This window comes from Orycteropus afer, unplaced genomic scaffold (assembly GCF_000298275.1).
Source record: "Orycteropus afer afer isolate SDZICR_OR568_19922 unplaced genomic scaffold, OryAfe1.0 scaffold00578, whole genome shotgun sequence".
NCBI classification, from domain to species: domain Eukaryota; kingdom Metazoa; phylum Chordata; class Mammalia; order Tubulidentata; family Orycteropodidae; genus Orycteropus; species Orycteropus afer.
In genome coordinates this window covers 684,664-712,593 of record NW_006922165.1, presented here as the reverse complement: position 1 = coordinate 712,593, position 27,930 = coordinate 684,664, and the positions used below count along the sequence as shown (strand labels likewise).

At 34.1% G+C, this 27,930-nt stretch overlaps 1 protein-coding gene across 1 annotated transcript in view; it reads left to right on the top strand.

Annotated features, from left to right (window-relative positions):
• FBXW7 (F-box and WD repeat domain containing 7) overlaps positions 1 to 27,930 on the top strand; it is a 122,682-nt gene that overhangs the window by 83,742 nt on the left and 11,010 nt on the right. Inside the window, exons 2-7 of the mRNA XM_007956171.2 lie at positions 1,922 to 2,004; positions 5,365 to 5,506; positions 17,908 to 18,042; positions 23,874 to 23,997; positions 25,378 to 25,514; positions 27,136 to 27,249. Of these exons, the coding sequence (XP_007954362.1) occupies positions 1,922 to 2,004; positions 5,365 to 5,506; positions 17,908 to 18,042; positions 23,874 to 23,997; positions 25,378 to 25,514; positions 27,136 to 27,249 (735 nt within the window). The remainder of the gene's footprint in view (positions 1 to 1,921; positions 2,005 to 5,364; positions 5,507 to 17,907; positions 18,043 to 23,873; positions 23,998 to 25,377; positions 25,515 to 27,135; positions 27,250 to 27,930) is intronic.

Here is a 27,930-nt window from a genome sequence, read left to right as displayed (position 1 = left end):
CTTTAGTTGACTTACTAAAATATAGAATTGTTGAAATATTTGGGATTTATATTTAAATAGATTATATTTACTTTCTGTACCCCTCCAAATATTGCAGAATTAATTTTTTATTTTAAAGCTAGTATTTTCAGTAAACATTATATCATTTAAAAAGCTTCTGTAGTCATAAGGAAGGTGATTTATTTTATAAAATATATTTAAAATAATCTTAATGCTTTTTTAAACAAATATCTGGGGTATTTTTATTTACTGAAGGATTTCTAAGATGGAAATAAAGTTTGCCTTTAGTGGCAAATGGCATTTACACCAATGTATTTACAAGATATCCTAGGAAGTTGTGAAAGCCAGTGTTACAAACTTAATTAGAATGACTATCAGAGTGTTGTATAATAATTATAAAAATGTAAATCTAAAAGAGTTACCAGAAAATTAGGTCTTTAAAGTAATCAATACTGACTGACCTTCCTAATGAATTTATGTATATGTGGTATATACATACAAGCACGTGGTACCTGTGTATTACAGCTTTTTATTATTTATTTATTTGTAAATTATTTATTGAAGAGAAGGAAATTAGTGGTTTTTGAGAGAAATCACTGTAAAAGAATATAATGAGTATAGAAACATCTGAAGGGATGAAATAAGAATAATTATCTTTCTTGTAGGTAGTTTATGAACTAAAGGTATAAATTTGGGGTGAGCTTGCTGTACCTTCTCCTCTAGTTCCCAATATGAGATCATCTTCATATTTTGGAAAACTTCCTGCAGGAAGATAAAAACATAGCTGTTATTATCAATAATGTAGATCAAGAAGAGTTTTTTAGAGTCTCCTTGGTTCTCTTTAGTATTTATATTGCAGCATGCTATGTTATTATGTTCCCACGTGAGGCAATAGAAGGAAAATAAGGCTTTTGCAAAGGAAGGGTTTTCACCTTATTATAAAAACGAGAATAGCTATCTTATCACTTTGGGTGCCCCCTCCAACTTACAGTGCTAACAGTAATTAATTAGCGGACACAAATCTGAAAGGGATTGTTGAAGTAGAAAAAGTTGAATCTTCTAAGATCTCATTTTCTAGTTTACATATATATATATATATATATATTCAGATTATCTCAGTTAATGAATAATAAACTATAAAAATAAAAATTTCAATATTGACATTGACAAAAGGCAATTCTGAATATATGTGTAGTGTAACAGCATAATGAACCACTTTAAAACTATAGATGTTGGTTATACCTTATAAAAAGGCATAACTTGTTCTTTTAAAATCTTTTGTTGTTGTTGCTTTTCAAGTTAGAATATTTTGTCCTAAGTATGTGTCAATAGAGCTATATTCTGTGTATGTATCAAATGATAGCTTTTTTCCCCTCCAGCATTGCTATATTCTGTCTAAATTCATTTATGTTCTTCTGTTTATCCTTTATAAAAATGTGTTTAAAGTTCAGGTACTATCACTACTTTCTTATTTTGAGATTTTGTATTTTGTTTATTTTCTCTTTCTTAAAGTATGTTTATAAAGAAAATGAAGATCAGTGAGAGGAAGGCATATTAAATGCAGTTCTTTACTGTGTGGATCATGGGATTTTCCTATGTTGATAAATAAACTAGAAAACGAAGGTATATTATCCTCAAGGAGAATATATGATGATTGCCAATATTTAAATCACTAAACATTGTTTTTCTGAATAAAATATTAGGGGAGAAATTCACCTTTCCAGTCTTGTTGAGAGTAAAACAAAGTAGAACTAGTAGAAGAAATTATAAAACATTTATTTTCTATATTAATTAACTATGCCTAATTAACATTGTAGGCATATCAAAATACAAATTTTTTACCCTGGTATTACTAACTTAAAATTTGATAGTTGGACAGATGATTTTATCTTAAACATATCTTGTTTGTTTTACTTTATAGATGAAAAGAAAGTTGGACCATGGTTCTGAGGTCCGCTCTTTTTCTTTGGGAAAGAAACCATGCAAAGTCTCAGAATATACAAGGTAATATTAAATGTAATCATAATTCTCTCATTATTCTCATGTTTCTTTAAAGAGTTGATGATTCTGAAGGCTTTTATTTCAGTTTATCCTTACAGAATAATAATGTTACTAGTACTCGATGTTTAACACACTTGAGATCATTGGAAATTGGGAACCACATCATTTTAAATTAGGGAAGGAAGAAGGACGATGGCTTTATATTTTGTTACTTAATACATTGAAATAAGAGACAAACAGAAGTTCTCTTAATTTTAAAATGACAGTTTTTAAGGAATTCCAAAATGTAAAACCTAAAATGTGAATATGAGCAAATATATTGTTACTATAGCAACAGCTGTTCAAGGGTGGATATTTATATATGTGAAACTGAAGATACATTTACTAGCAGTGAAGTATATCTCCCAATTACTAACTAGATCTTATTTTGTGAAATTACTGTGCTAGAAATCCCCTTTTATTTGCTTGGTAGATTTTATGTTTTTAACACATATATTTCTATACAAGTAGGATAGTTTCCATAACAACTAAATACAATTGTGGTCTTGTTTCCTCCTTCATTCCATCATTTTTGGATTTTGCATCACTGTAAAACTTCCTACTCACACTAATTAGGCTAACTTAAGCACAGTATCTGTTACTCAGCCAATTAAAAATGGCTTTAGATGTCATTTTAAAATTCAGTATTTTAAAATTTAAATGACAAATGTTTCTCAAGGGTTTTTTTTTTTTTTTTTTCTTTTTGCACAATTTTCATTTCTTCAAATAATTGGTTGGAAGTTAGCAATAGTAACCATAAGAATTTCTTTATTGTGACATTTCTTTTTTCTCCCAAAATACTTTGATTTAGAGTTATTTATATTTTATATGATGCAGTGAAATTAATTTCTCACACATAATTTTTTTGATTGAGCATTATTACAGATTGCATCTCTTCCTTTCAGGTAGATGGTTTATTTTTATTTCATTCATTTGTAGAAAGTGTTTCTTTCAAATTCTCCTTTATGAAATTTAGAAATCATAATACAGTTTTTACATACAAAATGTACAGAGATAAGAGAGAAGAGAAAATAAAGGTATCTTGTAGTTACTCAGGAAATGCTTTGCCCGTGTTAATAACTGTTGTTCTCCTCCCTCTAACTCCTTGCCTTTTGGCATTTCACTGTATTTTGGCGCTTCCACCAGAGGGTGTGGAGTGATAGAGAGACAAGTAAAACTCTGTTTACTTCATTTTGATATTTCCTTCTAACCTTGGTAAAATATTTCTTGGATGAGAAAGTTAAGTTTAATGTTAAAAATATGCTACTTTTTTAATTCATAGATTTTAGTCAGCCATATAATTTTGGTCTTCTATTAATAATAATGGTTGATACCAGGACAAAGGTATAAAATTAAACAGTTGTTCTTAAGGCAGCTTATAAAGGAGAACTGATTATATTTTTTAACTATAAACATATTTTAGTAAAATTCAGTTGCTCACTTTTTTTGTATCAGAAAAACACCTGGAAAGGCAAAAGTTGAATTTTGTTAGTCTTTTAATATATAATTTCGCTAAAGCAAAATTAGACCAAACTGCATCTTTATTTCCATATATTTTGGCAGACTTTGTCAGTTACTGAGATATATATATTATTGGAAGGGACCAGTCCCTGGAGAAGAATATCATACTTGGTAAAGTAGAGGGTCAGTGAAAAAGAAGAAGACCCTCAATGAAATGGCCTGACACACTGTCTGCAACAATGGGCTCAAACATAGCAATGATCGTGGGGATGGCGCAGGACCGGGCACTGTTTTCTTTCTGTTGGACATGATGAGGTCACTGTGAGTCAGAACAGACTCAATGACCCCTAATGACAGCAAGATATGTATATTTGATGTTTTGTAATATTTATGACAGATTTTCTAATAACAAGATAAAAGTATGATTTTCAATCCTCTTATATAAGAAAATATATCATTTCACTTTAAAGAAGAAGAAAATACAACTTACTTTTGAAATTTGATAGAAGGGAAAAAATAATTGTCCAATGTTAAAAATTATCTAAATAAAAGGTTAAAAAGATTTAAAAGGTATTAATATGAATTTTTTTTATCTTAATCTGATGTTAGAGATACATATTTTTAGCAAAATAATGAGAGATACTAGAGAGAAAAAAATCAAGGGAGTTCTTTCATTAGTAATTTATCAAAGTTTGATACTTATCTATTATGATGCAACTTTTATATATTCTTGGGATTTAAAATATTTTATTACCATAGCTCAATAATAAAGATTATGTCCTCAGAAGGAATATGGGGCAATCTACTTTTGTAGTGACACTGCCTCAGAAATCCAAGGAGGGGTCGCTATGAGTTGGATCCGACTCGATGGCACATAACAACAACGTTAACACATGTTACAAATATAATTTTCTTTACCAAACTTTCCTTCTCTATTTGTTCAGATGTCTCTGCAACAGAAATGTTAACTATTTTCTTTGAGTTTAAATTATTTAGACACTGAAATTAGAAGGTAAAAGATCAGATTATTAGTAACATAATTATAACTATACTCTCTCTGCTGTTAATTGGTCATTTTTAGGAAGTTTAGATACTGTAGACATAGATGATCTAGTCTTACTCCTGTGTTTTACTGGTGGCAGAATTGAATTGTGGGGTCTTTTGTTTGATTGTTTCGTTTTGTTTTAACTATCTCAAAGTTTAAATTATTGGATAAAATTTATTACATGATCTTTTTTCATTTAATTTTGCATATAAGTTCTCAAGACTTACCTATTTTGAATAAATGTAACATTTTAAATCAAGCCTTTTCTTGTCAGATACCATCTAGACTAAGCTTTATCAGTAACATTAGAAAATTGGAGAGAGCTAGATAAATATTATAAAGAATTTAGAAGGCATCTGGGGCAAACTGAAAGAATGATGTGAATTAAGTATAAAACATTTGAACATATTACTTCTACATGAGTGTTTTAAAAGTTTTTCACCCCTTTTTATAAAGAATATTTAAACTTTTATTTAATTTTATCATTGAAGAATAGTCACAGGTGAAGTAGGGCCTGTATGTTCTAAGGAAATATTTTAATATTGTTTTTATTTACCAATGACTTGTAATTTTGCCATGGAGATTCTGTCTTTTGTTTGTGATTAGCATTGCTGGCATAATAACAGGTTGTTATGTGGGAGTGAGGAAACTAAGAATAGCAAAATAGGTTTTGTGTACCCCAGCTCTTTGGGAGTAATCAAAAAAAAGCAATAATTGGATCAACGTTTGAACTATGCCAGCTCATCATTCTCATTAAATTAGAACCTCTTGTTCTTAATAAGCATCTATCTTTGTTTCCACGCTTGTGTTTTCTGTAGTACCACTGGGCTTGTACCATGTTCAGCAACACCAACAACTTTTGGGGACCTGAGAGCAGCCAATGGCCAAGGGCAACAACGACGCCGAATTACATCTGTCCAGCCACCTACAGGTCTCCAGGAATGGCTGAAAATGTTTCAGGTGATATATCTACACACAGTACTTGAAATGCTTCACTTAATTTCTATAAAAGAAGAAGGAGTTACTCAACCATAAAAAAAGAATGAAGTACGGTTACATGCTACATCCTAGATGTATCTTGAAAACATCATGCTAAGTGAAAGAAGCCAGACCAGAAAGCCACATAGTATATGATTCTATTTATATGTAATGTCCAGAATAAGAAATCCAAGGAGACAGCAAGGAGATTAGTGGTTGTCAGGAAATGAGGGGAGAGAAGGATTAGGAGTAACTGCTAAATAGGTATGGAGTTTCTTTTGGAGATATGGAAGTATCTCAAACTGGATAGTGATGGTGCTTGCACAGCATGGTGGATGTGCTGGGACTACTGAAGTGTACACTTTTAAATGGTGGTTTATATGTTAATGTGAAGTATATCTCATTTTTTAAAATATTACTTAAAAGAAAGGCTCTTATTTTAAGTATTTAAGTGATAAATATGATTAAGGTAGTCCAATGCTTAGTTTGTATAATTGTACTTGAAATTTTTTTCTTTTTTTAAGACTAAGACCATTCTTCCTTTTTTCTGTTATGTTTGGGTTTTGGGGATTGCTGGATGTCTTTTTGTTTTCTAATCTTCATTGCTTAGAAGTCAGTCATTTAGGAATAATGTAAGAACTCCACCAATTAGTCACTGCCAATAAGTTATCCATCACAACCCTAGAGTGGGCATAGCTTCTTATCATCAGTACCACACTTAGATAAGGCATATTACAGTCAATCCTGATTATTACGGTTCTAACACTTTAAATTCTTGGAAATTTTACTGAGCAGATTGGCTCCAACATAAATTTTCATATTATGAATTTTATAACTTATGATAGTGATATTAAATTGGTACATCTTTTCTTTCAGTAAGATAATATCTATAAATCAAGTGTTTAGAAAATTATCTGGCATGGACTAAACCTTTGTGTAATTAAACAATAAATAATACATATTATGTAAAATGTATATATCTCTGATGCCATCATATAATCTGAAATGAATATATGTCATTACCTGTAGTTGCTGGAATGCTTAGGTATTTTATGAATGAATAAGGAAATATGTTTGGAAAAGGACATACTTTAGTTGATATTTCAAATTTTTAACATGTCTGTTTATGTAAACCCTAATATTTTAAATATCTAGGCAAAAACTAAATAAATATCCCTTTTTCTTCTGTAGCTGGGAAACTCCCTTAAAGCAGTGTTACTTTTCTGAATGAATTTTAAAAATTACTTTCTGCTTCTGAGGTGATTTCAGAAAAACTAGGATAACCCCCCTCCCCGCCCCCAGTTAATAACTGAAAAGTTAAAGCAGTATTTCCCAACTGAGTATGATATCCTCACCCCTGGTTTAGACAAAAATGTCTGTCTCAGGACATTTTTGGTTGTTAAGGGATTAAAGCTCTGACAGGGACCAGAATGGAGGAAGACACTATTGGCATCTAGGGGAAGGAACAATGTAATGGACAGCTTTCCACAAAAAGAAGTGTCCATCCCAGAGTCCCAATAGTGCTGAGATTGAGAACCTCTGGGTCAGAGTATGTAGTGTGGGCCCATTTTTTCTCAGTTTTACTAGCCTATGCTTTACTTAATGAAATATCCAAATATCATCACATACTGTATTTCATTTAATGTAAGACACTATAAATTGTTAGGTACATCTCAGTTTCAGAAATGTCCATTTAAAAAATATATATATAGTGTTTCGTAGCATTGATGAAATTCAATAAACTAAAAAATGTTAGGCTGGCTTTTTTTTGGTCTATAAAAAGGTATATTTGATTGCTTCTCAATATGAGAAGTAATTGTAGTAAAGAAAGTTTATTCTTAGTTAACAGGAATAACATGTAATTTGCTGAGAAATTCAATAGCAGAGATATCTACTAGTAACAAAAGGTTAAGTGGACAGGTAGATCAGAGCTTTAATCCCTTGAGTGCTGTGCCTTTCTCTGACACACCCTGGGTGTTACTGTACATTGCCTTTTATTTTCAGGCTAATACCAAAGTAACTAGAAATGAATCACTTGACAGTGCTTGAATGCCTGACTTACAGAAAGATATAATTTCATGGTAAAGTGGGGGAGTCGTGAGTTGGCCTATGTAGTATAGTTGAGGGATAATTAAACGGGTATGATTTCTATAAATGTGCTGTGGGGGCATTTAATGATGAGTTTTGTTACATAACAAGCAAAATGGGAGAGCTTGTCCCCTTACCGTTCTGTTATCACTCCTCAGGCAGTGATACAGCATTGTTTTCGTCCAGATCCATCTATACTGACAAAGGACTCTACTGAATTTATAAATTGAATGACAATAAATGCTACACCATTTTGGATAAGCAGCAATTGAAATAGAATGTTACTGTAAAATAAAAGTACAAATTAAAACAAAAGGAGAAATTTGGTAGTATTTGAATTTTCATTAGTCATGGATTCTTTTTTTTTTTTTTTTGGCATTCTGATTGCTGCTTCAGATCGTTACTTCTGGAATAGAAAGTTAGTGATTATTTTTGTTCATTTATGTCATTTGAGTGTTAGTATATGATTTTTTCACTTGAAATTTTCAGAATAGATAAAGATATTAATGATATTAACATTGTTTTGTGTTGAAATTTATATTCAGAAGTCACCTGATATGATTAATGAGAAGCACATATGATTTAGAAGAAAAAGCTCTTAGTTCAAATTGTGAATTTGCACTTTAATAACTGAGTAATTTTGGCAATGTTATTAAACCACTGCTTATTTTTTATCCTCTTTAAGGTGGATTTGACACTAAAATGTTGTCAAAAATGAGAAAACATATAAATGTATTAAAATCATACTTGGAAATGTTGTGGATACTCATTAAATACATTTCCTCCTTGGTCAAGAAACACAGCCTTTGTGATCCTTCATTTTCTCAGCTCTGAAGAGAGGCTGTAAAACGAGCTTCATAGTATTGCTGTGAAGAGCAAAGATAGATATGTGGAAGCACATTAGCATTATACCAGTGGTCAGAAAGTAAAACCTGGTTCATGTTTTCTGAGGCAGATTTTGATATGAGATGGACTTAACAATCAGAACTACCTTATAGTAGATGGGAGGTAGTGAGTACCCCAATCCTGGAACTGTTCAAAGCAAGCTAGATAACCATCTGCTAGAGGTTCTAAGGAGCTCTGATGGCATAGTGCATAAGGCATTTGACTGCTAACCAGAAAGCTGGCGGTTCAAACCTTCTTCAGCCACTTCTCAGAAGGAAGATTGGGTAATCTTATTTCCACAGTGATACTGCATCAGAAACCCAAGGAGGGATCACTATGAGTTGGATCCTACTTGACGGCAATGAGTAAGAGGTTCTAGAATAGTCAGTTCTTTACCATGTAGAATTCAGGTACGGTACTGTACTACCTAGGGAGCTCTGGTAGCATAGTGCCTAAAGCACTTGACTGCTAACCAGAAGCCTGACGGTTCAAACCTACCAGCCACTCCTCGGAAGGAAGATGGGGCAATCTATTTCTGTAGTGTTACTGTCTCGGAAACCCAAGGAGGGGTCACTATGAGTCAGGTCCGACTCGACGGCACATAACAACAACAACAACAACTCTACTACCTAAGGTCATAAAATACTATATCTGGTATACTAAGAGGATCATCCAAACCAGTGGTTCCCAAATGCTGGTTTGCGAATCACTTGCATCAACACTGGATGAGTTGCTTGTTTTTTATTTGTTTTAAATACCCTCAGCCTTACCTTAATCAATCACTGAATCAGATTTTGATGGTGGGTTGTAGAACATTGATTCTTGTACTGCTTAACCGCTTTTGGCAACCACTGATCTAAACCAGGTCCTTCACTATACAAGTCAAGTCTCTAAGACTCAAACTAATTAAGGGACTTCCATGTGCTTCCACAGTGAGTTTACTGGTAAATGAGTTTACAGGACCCTGGTTATAGTTTATTGCTCCTTCTGCTTTTCCCCACTACCTGTATTCTCTAAATACCTGAAGTGAAATACCACTACCATGGAGAATTTTTAAGTTTGCATTTGTGATTTTGTCCAGAAATTAAATATTCTTCTTTTGGTCCTTTTGGAATTTGGAATATTTTTCCTATCGCCTTGAGTATGTTCCTACTTTACAAAGTACTTTTGTTTTTTCTTTTCTAGTATGATCATTTTTCTAAACAGAAATAAAATAGTAATTATCAGAATTACCCAACACTTTCGTTTGCAGATAAAGAAATTAAGGCCTGAAGAGGTTGAGTTCTAACCTAATTAGTGGCAGTGTTTCCTCTGAACCTTGGATCTCCTGATCCCCAATTCAGTACTTTTTTTACTATTCTTCATTATGTATTGACGTGGATTATTGTTACTGTTGTTTTAATTTAATCACCCACAAGGTTCTCATGTTAATGCATACTTTCCTTCTGCTAAGCCATGTGTGTATTTTAACTTTGAGTGAAATGGGAAGCCATTGAGGATTTTGAGCAGAATGACTTAACAGTATTAATGATTGCTGTGTTGAGAACAGAATTAGGGAGATAAAGATGGGAAGATGGGACACTGACTACAAAGTTATAGGAATAATCCAGCTGAGAGATAATGCTAGCTTAGATCAGGATAGCTATGGGCAGATTCTGGCTATAATTTGAAGTTTGAGCCCATAGCATTTTTGATGGACCAGATTCATCAGACAGTGACAGGAGTCAGGGAAGACTCGAGATTTTAGAGCTTGAGCAATTAGTGGAATGTTGTTGTTATGTGCCATCGAGTCGGCCCCAACTCATAGCGACCCCTCCTTGGGTTTCCGAGGCAGTATCACTACAGAAGTAGGATTGCCCAACCTTCCTTCCGAGGAGTGGCTGGTGGGTTTGAACCACCAGCCTTCTGGTTAGCAGTCAAGTGCCTTAGGCACTGTGCCACCAGAGCTCCTGTTAGTGGAATAGAGTTGCCATTTACTGCACTGGGAATGACTGGAGATGTGGTTTGAAGGGAAAGATCATGAGATCAGTTTTGGATGAATAAACTTCTGTTACATATCCAAGAATGGGAGCCCTGCTGGCATAGTGCCTAAGACACTTGACTGCTAACCGGAAGGCCGGCAGTTCAAACCCACCAGCCACTCCTCAGAAGAAAGGTTGGACAATCTACTTCTGTAGTGATACTGCCTTGGAAACCCAAGGAGGGGTCGCTATGAGTCAGCTCTGACTCCACGGCACATAACACCAACAACACCACATATCTAAGGATAGATGTTTAATAAGCAGTTTTATATATAGGTCTGGTATTCAGGGAAAAAATCCAGGTTGGAGATAGGAAAGCCGTTTATATGGTCCAGACCTTTTTGGGAATCACATAAGAGATGTATTTTAAGTGATTAGACTGTTAAATATCATGGTCAATGGTCTAGACCTCTTTCGAAATCACATAAGAGAAGTGTTTTAAGTGATTAGGCTCTTAATATTGTGGTCAATGGAATCTCATTTACTGTGTAGTTATAGCATACGTTACTAATCTGTGTCAGTGATAAACCTTTCAGTAATATGCCACATAGTATGTTGGCCATTCCTACTGAATGTGTGTATAATTCAAGATATTTTGATTGACTCTTGTTACTATTGTTTAAAATGCTCTTTACAGTTTCAGAAATATTTTGCTATACAGACATAAGTTTTGTACTAGAATTTGTCTTAATTGTATTGAGCTTTCTGACAGTTGAAAACATTTATCTAACATCAGAATTATTTATCTTTTACTCTGGCTTCTTTTTTTGTTCTGCTTTCCATTCCCCAGAAGCCTTGTTAAAATATTTTTTATGTATTAGTAGTTGTATGTCATGTCTTTATACTGTTTTTCTATTCTTTCCTCTTTTATAAATAGTTAAAAAACACATTAAATGAAAAAAAAGAAAACATTGAATATATATATATATATAACCTATTACCTTAAATTAGAAAGATACGTGTATTAAACACTTAATAAAAATAGAACATATAGTAATACATTAAAAGATTTTTCACTATACTTTTACTATAAAAGATGACATAGAATATGTTTACAATAAAAATTTAACCTTAAACACATCCAAAAACATATGTTTAATAAAGTAGACATTCATATTACAAAGGAGATTAAACAGTTTACACTAAAACTATTCTGCTATAAAATGACTTAATGAAAGATGCACTTTAATCAAGTCAGCATAGTTATCTGTCACCCAGAATGTGCATATCGTTGTATGAGTGTCCATAAATACCTTATTGTGTTGTTGTTAAGTGGCATTGAGTCAACTCCGACTCATAGCAACCCATGTACAACAGGACAAAACATTGCCCAGTGGCATGCCATCCTCACAATCCCTCCTGTACCATCGTTGGAGATGCTGTGTCAGTCCATCTCATTGAGGGTCTTCCCCTTTTTTGCTGACCCTCCACTTTACCAAGAAAGATATCCATCTCCAGGGAATGGTCCGTCCCTTCTGGCAACATGACCAAATTAGGTGAGACAAAGTGTGGCCATTCTAGCTTCCAGAGAGCATTTGGATTACACTTCTTCTAGGACACATTTGTTTGTTCTTCTGGCAGTCCATGGTACTTTCAGTATTCTTTGCCAACGCCACAATTCAAAAGCATCAACTCTTCTTCAGTCTTCCTTATTCATGTCCAGCTTTCATATGCATATGAAGTTACTGAAAATACCTGGGCATGGGTTAGGCCCACCTTAGTCTTCAAAGAGACATCTTTGCTCTTTAATGATGATGATCTTTTCAAGCACATTTGCCTAGTGCAGTACTTCGTGTGATTTTTGACTGCTGCTTCCATGGGTGTTGATTGTGGAACCAAGTAATATGAAATCTTTGACAACTTCAGTCATTCTGTTTATCGTGATGCTGCTTATTTGTCCAGTTGTGAAGGTTTTCATTTTCTTTATGTTGAGGGGTAATCCATACTGCAGATTGTAATCTTTAATCTTCATAAGTAAGTGCTTCAAGTCATCTTCACTTTGAGCAAGCAAGGTTGTGTCATCTGCATATCACAGGTGGTTAATGAGTTCTCCTCTAATCCTGATGCTGTGTTCTTCTTCATATAGTCCAGCTTCTTGGATTATTTGCTCAGCATACACATTGAATAAGTACGGTGAAAGGCTACAACCCAACACAGTGCTTTCTTTATTTTAATCCATGCAATATCCCCTTGTTCTGTTTGAATGACAACCTCCTATTCTATATACAGGTTCCTCATGAGCACCATTAAGTGTTCTTGATTCCCCTTGTTCTCAGTGTTGTCCATAATTTGTTATGATCCACACAGTTGAATGTTTTTGCATAATCAATAAAACACAAATAAACCCCTTCCTGGTATTCTTTGCTTTCAGCCAAGATTTATCTGACATCTGCAATGATATCCTTCATTCCATGTCCTCTTCTGAGGCCAGCTTGCATTTCTAAAAGTTCTCTGTATACTGCTACAACTGTTTTTGAATTATTTTCAGCAAGATTTTATTTGCATGTAATATTAATGATATTGTTCTACAGTTTCCACATTCTGTTGGATCACCTTTCTTTGAAATGGGTACACATATGGATCTCTTCCAGTCAGTTGGCCAGATAGCCGTCTTCCAAATTTCTTGGCACAGACAAGTAAGTGCCTCCTGTGGCATCTGTTTGTTGAAACATCTTAATGCGTATTCTGTCAATTCCTGGAGCCTAGTTTTTTGCGAGTTCTCCAGTGCAACTTTGACTTCTTCCTTCAGTACCATTGGTTCTTGATCATATGCCACTTCCTGAAATGGATGAACATTGACCAATTCTTTTTTGTACAGTGACTATGTATTCCTTCCATCTTCTTTTGAAATGTTACCTGCATCATTCAGTGTTTTGCCCATAGAATCTTTCAGCATTGCAACTTGAGGCTTGAATTGTTTCCTCAGTTCTTTCAGCTTGAGAAATGCTGAACATGTAATTCCCTTTTGGTCCAGGTCTTTGCACATTTCATTATAGTAATTGACTTTGTCTTCTTGAGCTGCTCTTTGAAATCTTCTGTTCAAGTCTTTTATCTTGTCATTTCTTCCATTTCCTTTAGCTACTCTTCATTCAAGAGCAAGTTTCAGAGTCTCTTCTGATACCCATTTTGGTCTTTTTTTCCTTTCCTGTCTTTTTAAGATCTTTTGCTTTCTTCATGGATGATGTTTTTGATGTCCTCCCACAATTCCTCTGGTTTTCAGTCAGTGGTGTTCAATGCATCAAATCTGTTCATTAGATGGTCTCTAATTTCAGGTGGGATATACTCAAGGTCATGTTTTGACTCTTGTGAAGTTGTTTTAATTGTCTTCAGCTTCAGTTTGAAGTTGCATATGAGCAGTTGGTGATCTATTCCAGTCAGCTAATGGCCTGGCTGAAGATACTGAACTTCTCTATCACTTCTTTCCACAGATGTAGTTGACCTGATTCTTGTGTATTCCATCTGCCAAGGTCCACATGTATAGCTGCCATTTATGCTGTTGAAGAAAGGTATTTGCAATGAATAAGCCATTGGCCTTGCAAAATTTTATCATGTGATCACCAGCGTCATTTCTATCACCAAGGCCATATTTTCCAATTACCAGTGATTCTTCTTTGTTTCCAACTTTTACATTCCAGTTACCAGAAATCAACACATGTTGATTGCTGGTTTGGTCAATTTAAGACTGTAGAAGTTGGTAAAAATCCTTAATATCTTCATCTTTGGTGGTTAGTGTGTAAATTTGAATAATAGTCTTATTAACTGGTCTTCCTTGCAAGTGTATGGATAGTATCCTATTAGTGACAGAATTGTACTTCAGGATAGATCTTGAAACATTGTTTGTGATGATGAATGCCACACGTTCCTCTTCAATTTGTCATTCCCAGCATAGTAGGCCATATCTTATTCAGAATGGCCAAAACCAGTCCATTTCAGCTCACTAAAGTCTAGGATATCAATCTTTATGCATTCCATTTCAATTTTTACAACTTCCAAATTTCCTAGATTCATACTTCTACATTCCACATTTTGATTATTAACAGATGCTTGCAGCTATTTCTTCCTATTTTGAGTCGTGCCTCATCAGCAAATGGAGGTCCTAATGCTTTACTCCATCCACATTATTAAGGTCACCTCTAATTTGAGGAGGCAGTTCTGCCCCAGTCTTGTTTTGAGTCCATTCCAACCAGAGGGGCTCAACTTCCAGCACTGTATCAGACCATGTTTCAGGGCTATTCATAAAGTTTTCTGGAAATATATCAGACATTATGCTATTCATGAAGTTCTCACTGGCCAATTCTTTGAGAAGTGGATGGTCCCTTCCTTCTCCCAAGTCTGTCTTAGTCTGGAAGCTCTGGTGAAACCTATCCATCATGGGTAACCCTGCTGATATTCGAAGTACCAGTGGCATAACCTTCAGGCTCAAACAACATGAAAGCTACCACACTACAACAAACTGAGAGACAAGTAGTGGATAAATACCTTAGAGTGTAGATAAAGAGGAACAACATATTATGAAATCTACCTCATTTCTTTTGGGAATGTAAATCAGTGAGTGTATGCTATTGATACTAACTGGTCAGAGAGGAGCAAAGATTGATCAGTGTAAATTTTGTTAGAAACTTGAATTTTGAACCAAGATTTGAAGTTATGTGTCTTAGTTTTTTAGTGCTGCTATAACAGAAATACCACAAGTGGATGACTTTAACAAACAAATTTATTTTCTTACAATTTAGGAGACCAGGAATCCTAATTCAGAGTGTCAGCTTTGGAGGAATACTAGGTTACGAGTCCAAGTTAAAATCGTTGGCTCTGGAGAAAAACTAGGATAGAAATCTAAGTTAAGAGTCCCAGCTTTAGGGGCAAACTTTCTCTCTCTGAATTCTGGGTGGAGGCCCCTCGACCTTGGGCATCTGTGCCTTCCAGTCCCACTGGAGCAAGCTGGAAGTTTCTCCTGACTCATGCAGCTGCACCCATGCACGCAATGCCATGGAGTCGGATCTGACTCATAGTGACCTCTCCTTGGGTTTCCGAGGTGGTATCACTATGGAAGTAGATTGCCCACCCTTCCTTCCAAGGAGTGGATGGTGGGTTTGAACCACCAGAGCTCCTCATGGGCTGACAAATCCAAGATCGACAGGCAACACACCAGGCCACTGGTTCAAGTCTAGGAACTGGAGATGATGATGGGCCAAATATGGATCCAAAATGAGCAAAAAGCTAGAGACCTTTCCCAAACCTTTCCATATATACTGCACGCAGGCCACACCCTATAGTCAGCTCCCCTTCAACTAATTAGCTGCTACATTCCTCCACATCCAATCTCATCATGGGGAATAACTATATTCCACTTCCAAGCCACTCAAAATCATGGCCAAGGCAAGTTGACATAGAACCTTAACTACTACAGTGAGGGAAACCCAACAAAATAATCAGTCTTCAAGTTAACTGTTTTTAATTGTTCCTGTGGGACTCTGACTCAACAACGAGTTGTTTTTTGTTTTCTTTTTAAGGGACTCTGGTGGCATGGTGCCTAATGCATTTGACTGCTAGCCAGAAGGCTGGCAGTTCAAACCCACCAGTCACTCCTTGGAAGAAAGACTGTGCAGTCCACTTACATAGAGATACTGCCTCAGAAACCCAAGGAGGAATCGCTATGAGTCGGAACCGACTCGATAGCAATGAGCCTGGTTTTTGGCATATACATACATGTGCATATACATACATGTGCATTTCAGTTTACGATGTATAAATCTTCACCCTGACCCCCCCAAAAAAATGCAAGCTGAATGCTCAAGTTATGGAGATAGATATATATATAGATATATATAAATATATATCTATATGTGTGTGTGTGTGTGTGTGTAATAGAGAAAAACAACTTATTGAAACCTGTGTTTTCTTGTATTCAGTGATAAAATGAAGAATATCACGGGGTTTTATGATGATTGATTGAGATAATGTTTATGGCATGATACTATGAAAATAGTTAAGCGAAGCATTTGACTTTAAAAAAAAAAAACCACTGCCACTGAATCAATTCAGACTCATTGCAACCCAATTGGACATAGTAGAACTGTGCCATAGGATTTCCAAGGCTGTAAATCTTTACAGAAGCACACTGCCTCCCTGCCGCCTCTTTCTTCTGCGGAGTGAGCTGGTGGGTTTGAATCACTGCCCTTTTGATTAGCAGCTGAGTGTTTTACACACTGTACCACCAGAGCTCCTGAAGTGTTTGATAGTATTACTATGATCTACACTTTATGATGAGAAAGAAGTAGGAGACCCTAAAGTGTAAAGTACTTGTAAAAGTATTCTGAATAAGTCTCCCTGTATCCTTAGTATATCTCAGTTTTCAGTTATTATCTGTTACACATGTTACAAAATCCAAATTCCTTGTTTGAGCAAGAAGTGTAATGCCAGAATCCAGATCTTTCTAGCTTCAAACTTCACCTGTTGGTCTCTCTTTACCCTCTTCCAAAATGGATATAATAATTCACACATGTACTTCAATGTGCATAGATTTAGAAAAACAGAGGCCTTTTCAAGGATGTTCTTTCACTAATAGATTGTGAAGTGTTTAAATGTTTTGTATGATAATTTTAAGGAGAATTTCTGACATTTGCATATGGCTTTTTTAATTTTTCCTTTTAAGAAGCATGACTTTGTCTGTGCAGGTGTACCTCACTGTTTGGGGGAAAAAGTTAAAAATAATCCCTTAGAGTCCTTTAAAGGACCCCGTATTTTTCAGGTATAATTAAGAGTTTTTGTTTTTCATTAGTGTATTACTTTATTTCTTACCCTCTTTTGATCTTTTCTATGTTATAATTTTGCTATTAAATCAGCTACTATTTTTCATTGTTTACTGTCTTTTTATCTCAAGTTATTTTCACATAACAAATCAAAGACCTTTTAATTGTGGAAGACACTTGTCAAAAGTGCAATAAATCCAGTTATTAATTCTCTAAATAATGCTGCTAATCTCTTAACTCTCAGTTGAGTGCCTTTCTAAAACCATCAAATTTTATAGTGCCCATTAGAACAAATGTGGAGAAAGGAAATCATCAGTTGAAATTCCCTATTAACTCACTAACCCAAATTGACATTTCTGGAATAAAATTTTCTTGATTTCTCAACCTGAATCTTGGTGGTAGATGAACATATAACCATTGTAATAACAATGCAAAATATTGTTTCTGTCAAAACCATGACTGTTTTAAGCTTTAAAAAATAAAAATGGTTAGTAAATTTGATAAGACGAAATGACTGCCACTTTTTATACAGGTCTACCTTATTCAGATATGGTTGTATATAGATATGGGTTTTCCTTCATGAGTTTATGATTTGGAACATCTGTTAAAATAATAAAAATTTCTAACTTCTCTTTGATAGAGCTGGAGTGGACCAGAGAAATTGCTTGCTTTAGATGAACTTATTGATAGTTGTGAACCAACTCAAGTAAAGCATATGATGCAAGTAATAGAACCCCAGTTTCAACGAGATTTCATTTCCTTACTCCCTAAAGAGGTAAGTTAAATTCTTCATTGGGTGCTATGAATATATAACTCATCAGCTACGGTATTCAGTATTGTCAGTTTAACACTCTTAATTAGCGTTTAAAAAGAAAAATCAAACTCACAGCCAATTCCAACTCAGTCGGAAACCCTTTGGTTTCTGAGGCAGTAAATCTTCACAGAAGTAGATTGCCCAGTCTTCCTTCTGTAGAGTGGCTGGTGGGCTTGAACCACCAACTTTCTGGTTAGCAGTCAGATTAGTGCTAAAGAAGCCTATAATTGACAAACTGTCATGCCTTAATAATACAATTTTCAGATTAAAGTATGCTTATGAATTAAGTGACTTCTTTCCACCACTATAATAAATCATACATAACAGCCTAAGCTATCGAGTTTCATTATTTTGATTATTTCTTCACTAAGGTTTCCCAGGTTATTTGAAGCCCAACATTTGGTTGTCTTGGTATGTTAATTATAGTTTTGGGGTTTCTTTTCTCTTTCCAATTCTGATGTTTTAAAAACAATAATATTTTCTTGTTTTATTTTTTGTCTATTCCAAGTCTTTTCCAGGCCAAAAATTTCATGATTTAGTTGAGTTGTTCTCTGCTACTTACATTATGTAATCATTTAAAAATACATAGAATTTCACATGTATGTGTTTTTTATTATGTTATTTCCCATGCCAGTTACATTCTTTGGAATTATTTATCATTAGTATTATTATTCCTTGGAAGGAAGGTTGGGCAATCTACTTCCATAGTGATACTGCCTCGGAAACACAACCAACGAGGGGTCGCTATGAGTCGGGTCTGACTCCACGGCACATACCAACAACAACTACAGTATTATTATTATTATTTATGCCCACTTCTTTTTATATTTGTATGTTAACACTATTTTCTGTTATATATTAGGATCACGTGGACATTCTGGACTGTATAAATAAAGAATAGATTAGACGTAGTTCTTTTATTCATACAGACTTTATTGTTTCATTTTTAGTCAGCAAGGAGAAATACGAGAACATTAAATAATCAGTGTACTATGATATATATTTTCACAAATTACTATGTATATGTCACTTATTGTTATGTCAGCTAAGAAGACAGTTTAAAAGAAAATACTAATACACAGTTGCTTACATCCTAAAACTTCAAATTTGAACAAAAAAGAGTCAGTGCTTTCGGATAATCATTCTAAAACTTCTAAGGGCACTAATAAAAAAATAGTCCTGATTATACTTTAACATCAGATATGAATAAAGTAGCTTATTACATTTAATGTAGGAAAAAGCAAAGAGAAGAAAACTTTTTTTTTTCCTGAAATGTTTCCTCCTTGGAATGATTTTTTTAAAATGACTTTGTCCCAGAAAAGAATTTTTATTTTTGCTGCCTCATTCTAAAACTAAACGCTTTGAATAGATTTGGCTTCTGAAAGTGTCATAAGCTCTCTTGCTTCCAAAAGAACATTAATAATAGGAAACACTTTTATAGGTGTTTGGCTGAAAGTGAATTTATTCACCTTTGATACATTCTTCATACTCTCCCTTGATGTCCTACATGTAGAGGGTAGTGTTTTTGTTAAAATAAAGGCTTTCTTATAAGCTTATTTGTTTCCTTATCCTTAAAAATGAAGGGTTTTTTTGTTTGTTTGTTTCTGCTTTGTTTGCATTTCCATGATGATTTCTTAACACAAAAAGTACAATTTTAAATCGTAAGAACATGAAGAAAATTTTTAAGTACAAATTATCACTTAACAGGATAAATAGAGTAAAGATTTGCTTGGAATAATTGGTTTTTTCATGATTTCCTGAGGAAAAAGAAGTGAAGTTAGGTAGAAGAATGATAGATGGTCTCCAACTTAGCATATTGTCTATTTTCCTCTTATTTTCAACTATCAGAAAAAAATGTTTCCTATTTTGAAAAATGTTTTATATATGCAGAAAAATGGTATATATCTAATTCTTCAAGGGAATTAATGTGATCACATTAGAGACTACTCATTGTTTAATACATTATTACCTTTATGTCAGGAAATAGACTTATAATAATGTTCTTATAATTCCCTTCAACAGATTTCAAAACTCTTTACCCACATTACTTACTAATCTCAAAAACTTTTACAAAAATCTCACTAGTCTCACATGAGAGGCTTATGATATAAACCATATTATCTTTATTTTGTAAGTAAATACTAAGAAAAACATGGTGATATAGTAGATGATTGCTAAAGGGGCAGGGAGGTGGCATCTTCTGGCCTCTAACTACACAAGAGGAAGACAGAATCACCGACAGCAGCCCAAGGCCTGTTCTTGTGAGGCCAGACATGCTGCCACCCCCCATCCCTCTTACTAACCTTGTCATCAACCATTTCCCCCACGGCACCCATCACCTCTCTGCTGGGTTCAATAATTGCTGTAGTGGCCACACAGACTTCACAAATTATGGGGTTTATTAGGGAAGCAACATGCTACCATTCAAGTTCAGGAACATTCTCAGTCTCTCACAGCCAGCCGTCTCTCTCAGTAACACGTCTCTAGCTCAGCAGTACATGTCTCTCGCATCTCTGTCTCAGCAGTGTATGTCTCACATCTCTCTCTCTCAGCAAGTATGTCTCTCACCCGGCAGTGAGAGATTTCCTCTGCCTCTAGGAGAGCTCCTTTTGAGCCTGGCACAGTGGGCAAACTAACCAAGCCGAACATCAGAATTCTATACACCTGAGAGAGAGCAAACTTTGCAGAAGATTGCTTCCTACTGCTCCAACAGAAATACACCAGGTGGATAACTTTAACAATCAGCTACTCATAGCACAGGGGGAGTTACAAAGACTGGCTGGAAAAGCCATACCATGTAAGTTACTATACCACAATGATCTAGAGCAAAACCTGAAATTTTTACTGTAGAATGAGACAGATTTTTCTTTATTCTCTTTATTTTCTTTCTTCCCATATGTTTTGTTTATTTGTTTTTCCTTTACTAGTTCAATCCACTGAAATATAGTAATTCTGGGAAGATATTGGCTACTATTTAAGTATAATATGGTAGTCTTTCTGTGTAGGTTTTAGAGTGAAACAAAGAATAGCGCTTCCCACTAAAACAAAAGGGTTAGGCAAGAAGGGAAATTATCCAAAATAGATGTTTAGTTTCAGATCTATCTACTAGTAGTCCTAAGGAAGAATTACTAATCTAGATTTTATCTTTAAGCCAAATGAATAGAAACTGCCTAGCTAGACTATTTGACTTAGCTACAAGGAACCTGTAACCACCCCTACTGTAGTACTTGAGATACAGTTCAAAGCAATACCCACTCTGTGTCCCCTATAAGAAGTCCTACATGAAAAACTTTGCTTCCTTTGAGGAACTGGTATGCTTCCCCACATAGTAAGAATCATGTAACTAACTGGTGTTCCCTTTTTGCTTGGTGTTGAATTAAAAAACCACAGAAGAGATTGTTGTCATTGTGATTATGTTCTTCTTTTTCCTAATTCAAACCTTCTTTTCTGATTTACACTTTTCCTGGCTCTCATTTTTTATTCATGTTTTTCTGTTTTGTTATATGTATTTTCTGTGTTACTTCATGTTTTGGTAGAACTGGCTAGGTGTAAATAGACTAACATTTAAGAGGTTGAAATTTAAAGTATGGTTAGGGCCTTTGCTAGTTTAAAGGAAAGTGTGCCAGATGCCCGTGGAGTTCTTTACATTCTTCTTTGATGCATGCAGACACTGAACTAGAATGATCTCTTGATCATTATTACTTAAGGAAGTTTTACCTACTGATTTTAGAATGTTATCTTTGAAATCTTCAGTTGTTCTACATTTGTTATTTTCTGGTGGCATAGTGCCTAAGGCATTTGACTGCTAACCAGAAGGCTGGCAATTCAAACCCACCAGCCACTCCTCAGAAGGAAGATTGGGCAATCTACTTCCATGGAGATACCACTTCCAAAACACAAGGGAGGGGTTTGCTGTGAGTCAGAAATGACTCCATGGCAGTTGAGTTTTGTCTTTGGGTTTTTTTTTTTTTTTTTTTTTTACTTTTAAGATCCGTTACACGTTTCTATGAATTACAGCCAGATAACTAAAGAATAGGCTTTTCCACATAACCAATCCAAATATCTTGGGCATTAAATGGCCTCTCTTTGCCACAGTTATAATATTGTATCTGATCATTTCCATGTCAAATTGTAATTTCACATAGAAGATTAGTAACATGGTGACATCACATTATTGGATACTCACACAAAGCAAAGTAAGGCCTTGATTGGATTAAAAACTTCGAGATTTATTGGCTTATCCATTAAAAAGTACAGCGTTGATACATACATTGCTGAATACACATTGTGCCTTTTTATTTTAAATGAACGTTTTTTCCCTTATAATATTGAATGGTCTTCCCTGAAAGACCTAAAATAATTACGCCACAAAAAGTATTTCAGTGTCATTCATCAGTAAAAAAACTAAACCAAACCCACTGCCATCGAGTCATTCTCACTCATAGCAACCCTGTAGGACAGACCAGAACTACCCCCATAGGATTTCCAAGGCTGTAAATCCTTGTGGAAGCACATTTCCTCTTCTTTCTCTCATGGAGCAACTGGTAGGTTCAAACTGCTGACCTTTTGGTAGCAGCCAAATGCTTTTAACTGTTATACCACCAGAGCTCTTTCACTCAATTTACCATTAAATTGAAATGGTATATTTTTTGTTATATACACAATTTAAAAATATTAAATTGATTGCTGACTGGTTGGAGTGCTTTGTATATAGATAGAATGTGCTAAATAAATATGTGATGAATGGTGAACTCTTCTCTATATGAAATCATTAGGAACACTTAATTTTGTGTCATGTAATGCCTATTTATTATAAAGAAAATTCAAATTGTGCTTTTAGTCCCTAAGTGACCCTTGACCCTTTACATAATAGCTTATTTTAATCCTTGTGATTTAATTTACATGATAACTAAATTTTATTGCTTTGTTAAAGTATATTTTCTCCTAATAATTTTAATTTTTATGTGATTTTTGAGGCTAATTGAATAAGCACACTCAGAAGCTGTTATTCCATTTTTCCTTCTCTTTCCTTTTCCTTTATTTGTTTGAGTAGACTGAAAAAAAATGCAGTTATAAGAAACAAAGTATTCAGATCAATGGTATGCCAGACAACTAGCTCAAATAAACAATTCTGTCTAGCACATCAGGAAAATCCCTGTAAGTAATCTAAACTTACTAGAACCAAATTATTTTATATGTTTATGGATGGGTCTCTATGAGTCGGATCTGACTCGAGGGCTGTGAGTTAAGTTAGTTAAGGAACAGTTTAGTAGTTATTTCTCTTAGTCATTCATAGTCAAGATTATAGATGTTTGACAAGTTCATCATTGTAATAATAAACACTTAGATGAGTAACTATTAATTATGATATCTAACTATAAAAATTATCTAAAATAATTCAACACAAAATATTACTAGAAATATTATTTTTCATCAGGCTCTCCAAAAGGCATTGAAGTCCTGTTTTCAATAAATTTACATTGTAGTTAGGGAATGAAAACAGAATTTAAACAACCTAATAAGAAATAGCATATCATTATGAATTTTTTAAAAATTGAAGTTTTGAGTTTGAGGCTTACAAAGCAAGAGCAGAAGTAGAGAGCTTTAATAAATGTTCCTTAAGGAAGTAAGGAGTTAGAGGAACAACTTTCATAAAACCAATAGGGTGTTTGTATTTGTTGTTTGAAACATATTTTTCTGTGAGTACTTCATCCACTAGGGAATAATTAACTTATTTCTATGATTTTTTTTTTTTAAAGTATGGGAATACTATACTTTTTTCTTTTTCGTAGCTGGCACTGTATGTGCTTTCATTCCTGGAACCCAAAGACTTGCTACAAGCGGCTCAGACGTGTCGTTACTGGAGAATTTTGGCTGAAGACAACCTTCTTTGGAGAGAGAAATGCAAAGAAGAAGGTAAAGTTCAAAATCATATAGACAATACTTTGAAGAAGCCAAGTAAGCCTGAAAACAAATAGAAAAAAATAATAATAACTTGGTTTTCTTTTTTACTGTTATGTTACAAATAGAATGAAATAGCTGATGAGAGAAGGGAACTTTGGTGGTATCTCAGAGAACTAAGAATGTGTTTCATTAACATTCATCTACTTACATAAAATGCACAGGTTATTCTACTTGTTCCAATGAGCAAAATCTTACAGGTAACCCCTTAACAAGCAGTATAACTAATAGCAAATATGTCTAATTGGCTTCCCAGTCTATGTGAAGTCAGGATAGAGAGTATTTAAAAGAAGCTCACAAATAGTATTACCATTTAAATACTTAAATATTCAATATTTTATTCATTCTTTCTACAAATACGTACTGAGTACAACTTTAGGAACTAACCAAACCAAAAATCCAGACCTGTTGCCATCTAGTCGATTCTGACTCATAGCAACCCAGTAGGACAGAGTAGAACTACCCCATACTGTTTCCAAGCTGTAAGTCTTTTATACAGAAGCAGTCTGCCACATCTTTCTCCCATGGAGTGCCTGGTGGCTTCTAACCACCGAACTGCATTAGCAGGCAAACTCTGAACCGTTGTGCCCCTAAGGCTCTTTCTTTTAAGAGTTAGACACTCTTAAATGCTGAAGGTACAGTGATGAACTGCAATTTTCCTGTGATCAGAGAGCTCATATTCTTGGCATTTGTAAAAAAAAAAAAAAAAAAGAAATGAAAGAAATCCACTTTCTCACTAGAGAAGTAGGTATAATATATAAGAGAGGACTCTTTTCCAACAAACATTTGGAAAAAAAAAAAAATATTTGAAAAGATACATGCAAAAATGTTTGTCTCTGAGTAGCAAAAATGTTGAGAATGAATCAGCATGAGACAGGTACTGTATAGGTGGTCCCTGCCATTATGAAGTTTATAGTTGAGCTGGAGAACATTTTATGATCAATCCAAGTCAGTAAAGCTTTAAGGCAAAGATCCAATATATTTGATTTCTAATCCTTCTGCCTCTGCTGAGTGTGTGGCTTAGACTAATCAGTGAAAACTTCTCTTCTTAAATATCTATATGTATAAAGTAGGATTAATAAGTCCTGCTCTACTTTCTCCCATATGATCATTTTGAGAAAGAAATGAAATCATAAATATGAAAATGTGGAGGGAGATTCAAAGTGCAATAGAAAATTCAGACTTCACATTGTTTTGTAGAAATGGTATTAGAAATTGGACTGTCTTACGTTTCTGTGGTTTTGAGCATAAAGGAAAATGAAGTATTTTATAAAATGTGTACTTTTTATTATTGGTGAAAACAATTATTATCTTCAACTCTTTCAAACATTTTAGGGATTGATGAACCATTGCACATTAAGAGAAGGAAAGTAATAAAACCAGGCTTCATACACAGTCCATGGAAAAGTGCATACATCAGACAGCACAGAATTGATACTAACTGGAGGCGAGGAGAACTCAAATCTCCTAAGGTAACTGAACTAACTCTTGCACAGTATAACAGAAACCATTAATCAGTGTTAGTACTGAGTGTACTATTTCTTCTTGGCAAGCAGTATAGCTTGACATCTATTTCTTATAAAAAGAAAAACAATATATTTAAAATAATTGAAAGTATAAATGACAATATTCTTCTATTATTAATTCATCTAATCTGAAAATTAATTGCACTTGAATAAAAGACTTGTTAAATTGCATGTCTTTTCATCTATATGAATGAAAATCTCTAAACATGCTATTGAATTTTATTATACCATATACATTCTTATCTAAGAATTTGCTGCCTTGTCTCACCACATAGTCTGAACATGACTTTTTGAAGAGTGTCCGTGTTTTGGTTTTTGATGAGGTTTTTCTGTTGTTGTTTGTGGTGGTTTTTTTTTTAAACTTTTTATTGTGGTTTGGGTGAAAGTTTACAGAGCAAATCAGTTTTCCATTTAAGAGTTCATATGCATTGTGTTTCATGACATTGAATATAGTCCCCACCGTGTGACAGCATTCTTCTCACTTCCTCCCTGTGTTTACCATTTCTGTTCACCCTTCCTTCCTGTCCCTTTTACCTTCTTAGCTTTGTCCCTGGGCAGATGCCTCCCTTGTGATCTGGTATGTTTGATTGTTCTAATGACTTTGAAACCTCCCTGGTGTTATCTTCATTTTACAGGCCTATTGTCTGGCTGAAAGTTGAGCCACAGGGACGAGTTCAATTCCAGCCTTGAAGGGTGAATAAGGGCCTTGGTCTCAGAGGTTCTACCAGTCTAATCAGACCAATAAGTCTGTTTATTTTTTATGATTCTGAGTTTTGTTCCACATTTTTCTCCTACTTTATCTAGGACCTCATACTATGATCCCTTTCAGAATGGTCATTAGTAGTAGCCAGGCACTGTCTAGTTCAGATTCCAGACTCATGGAGGCTGGGGTTCACGTGGTTCGTTAGTCTTTTGGACTGATTTTTTCCATATGTCTTTGATGCTTTACTTTTATAAATTTGACCATAATTCTTATTTTCTCTTTCTGTCTTACAACATTTCAAGTATATGAAAAATGATAACAAATGCCTGAAATTCTTGATATATTTTTGCACTTTAAAAAAGCTGTTTGAAGGAACAATGTCATATGATATGTATGTATATATATATGTGTGTGTATGTAAATATACATGTACACATATATTTACACACATATTATGATAAAGTTTTTTTAATTTTAAGTTGAAAAACCAGTAGTTGTTACTCTTATTATTATTATTAGGTATTTTTTATTTTCATGTGACAAAAATTAGATTCATATTCTTTTAGTTTAAATGGATAAAATATATTAAAAAACATTTGTGTTTGAATCATCTTTGTGAAGTGTAGACTCTGTAAAGTTTTAATAGTAGATGTTTCAAGTATAAATAATAGCATGTGTAAACAACAAAATGTTAATTCTTTATTCGTCAGCCAGAAAGGATGATACTTTGTATTTTGTATAAATTTTAATTCTAGTAATAGATCATAGTAATGGATCATGTTTATGGCTTCATTTTTCTTTTCATTAATATTTTAAAGAACATATCATAGTAACATATTTCTGATCTAAATACCTGTCTTGTAGGTGCTGAAAGGACACGATGATCATGTTATCACGTGCTTACAGTTTTGTGGTAACCGAATAGTTAGTGGGTCTGATGACAACACTTTAAAAGTTTGGTCTGCAGTCACAGGCAAAGTAAGTATATTTCATCATTCTATATAAATTTTTGCAAAGGTCAACCAGTGAGAAAGAAACAAGGATTCATTTTTCACTCTAGTTTATTCTGATAGCAAATATTAGGCCTTCTAATTTAGCCCTTTCCCATAGTTACAAAAGTCACTTTAGCATGAAGCTATTTCTCATGATTGGGATGCCATTAGTTTTTTCTTCATTTGAATAGTTAATTTATCTTTGTAGGTGTACTTCTTTTATCTTTTCCATAGCTTAATTTGCCCAACCTTTATTAACCATCTAAGATATACCTCATTACTTTTAAATCTTTTTCAAAAATATAATTAAGAGATACTTGTTTATCTGCGAGTCAGATCTGACTTGATGGCTGTGTGTGTGTGTGTGTGTGTGTGTTTCTGTGGTAAACTGCTTTGTTGATAAGCTATTTATAGTTAGAAATTAAAATAAATGATGTCAATTTAGATTTATCTTAAGCCCTGTAAGATGGAAGTTAAGCAGACTAGATAGTTAAAAGAAAAAAGTTTGAAAGAAAAAAGGCAATGCAAGCAATCAACTTGACTGCATACAACATTATACTTTAGTCATTCTCTAGTGAATACTTGTTCTTATCACTCCAATGCAGAATATTTTCCTGAATTAAGTAATTGACTACTTAAAAAATAGTAAAAAATAATGGAAGCAAAT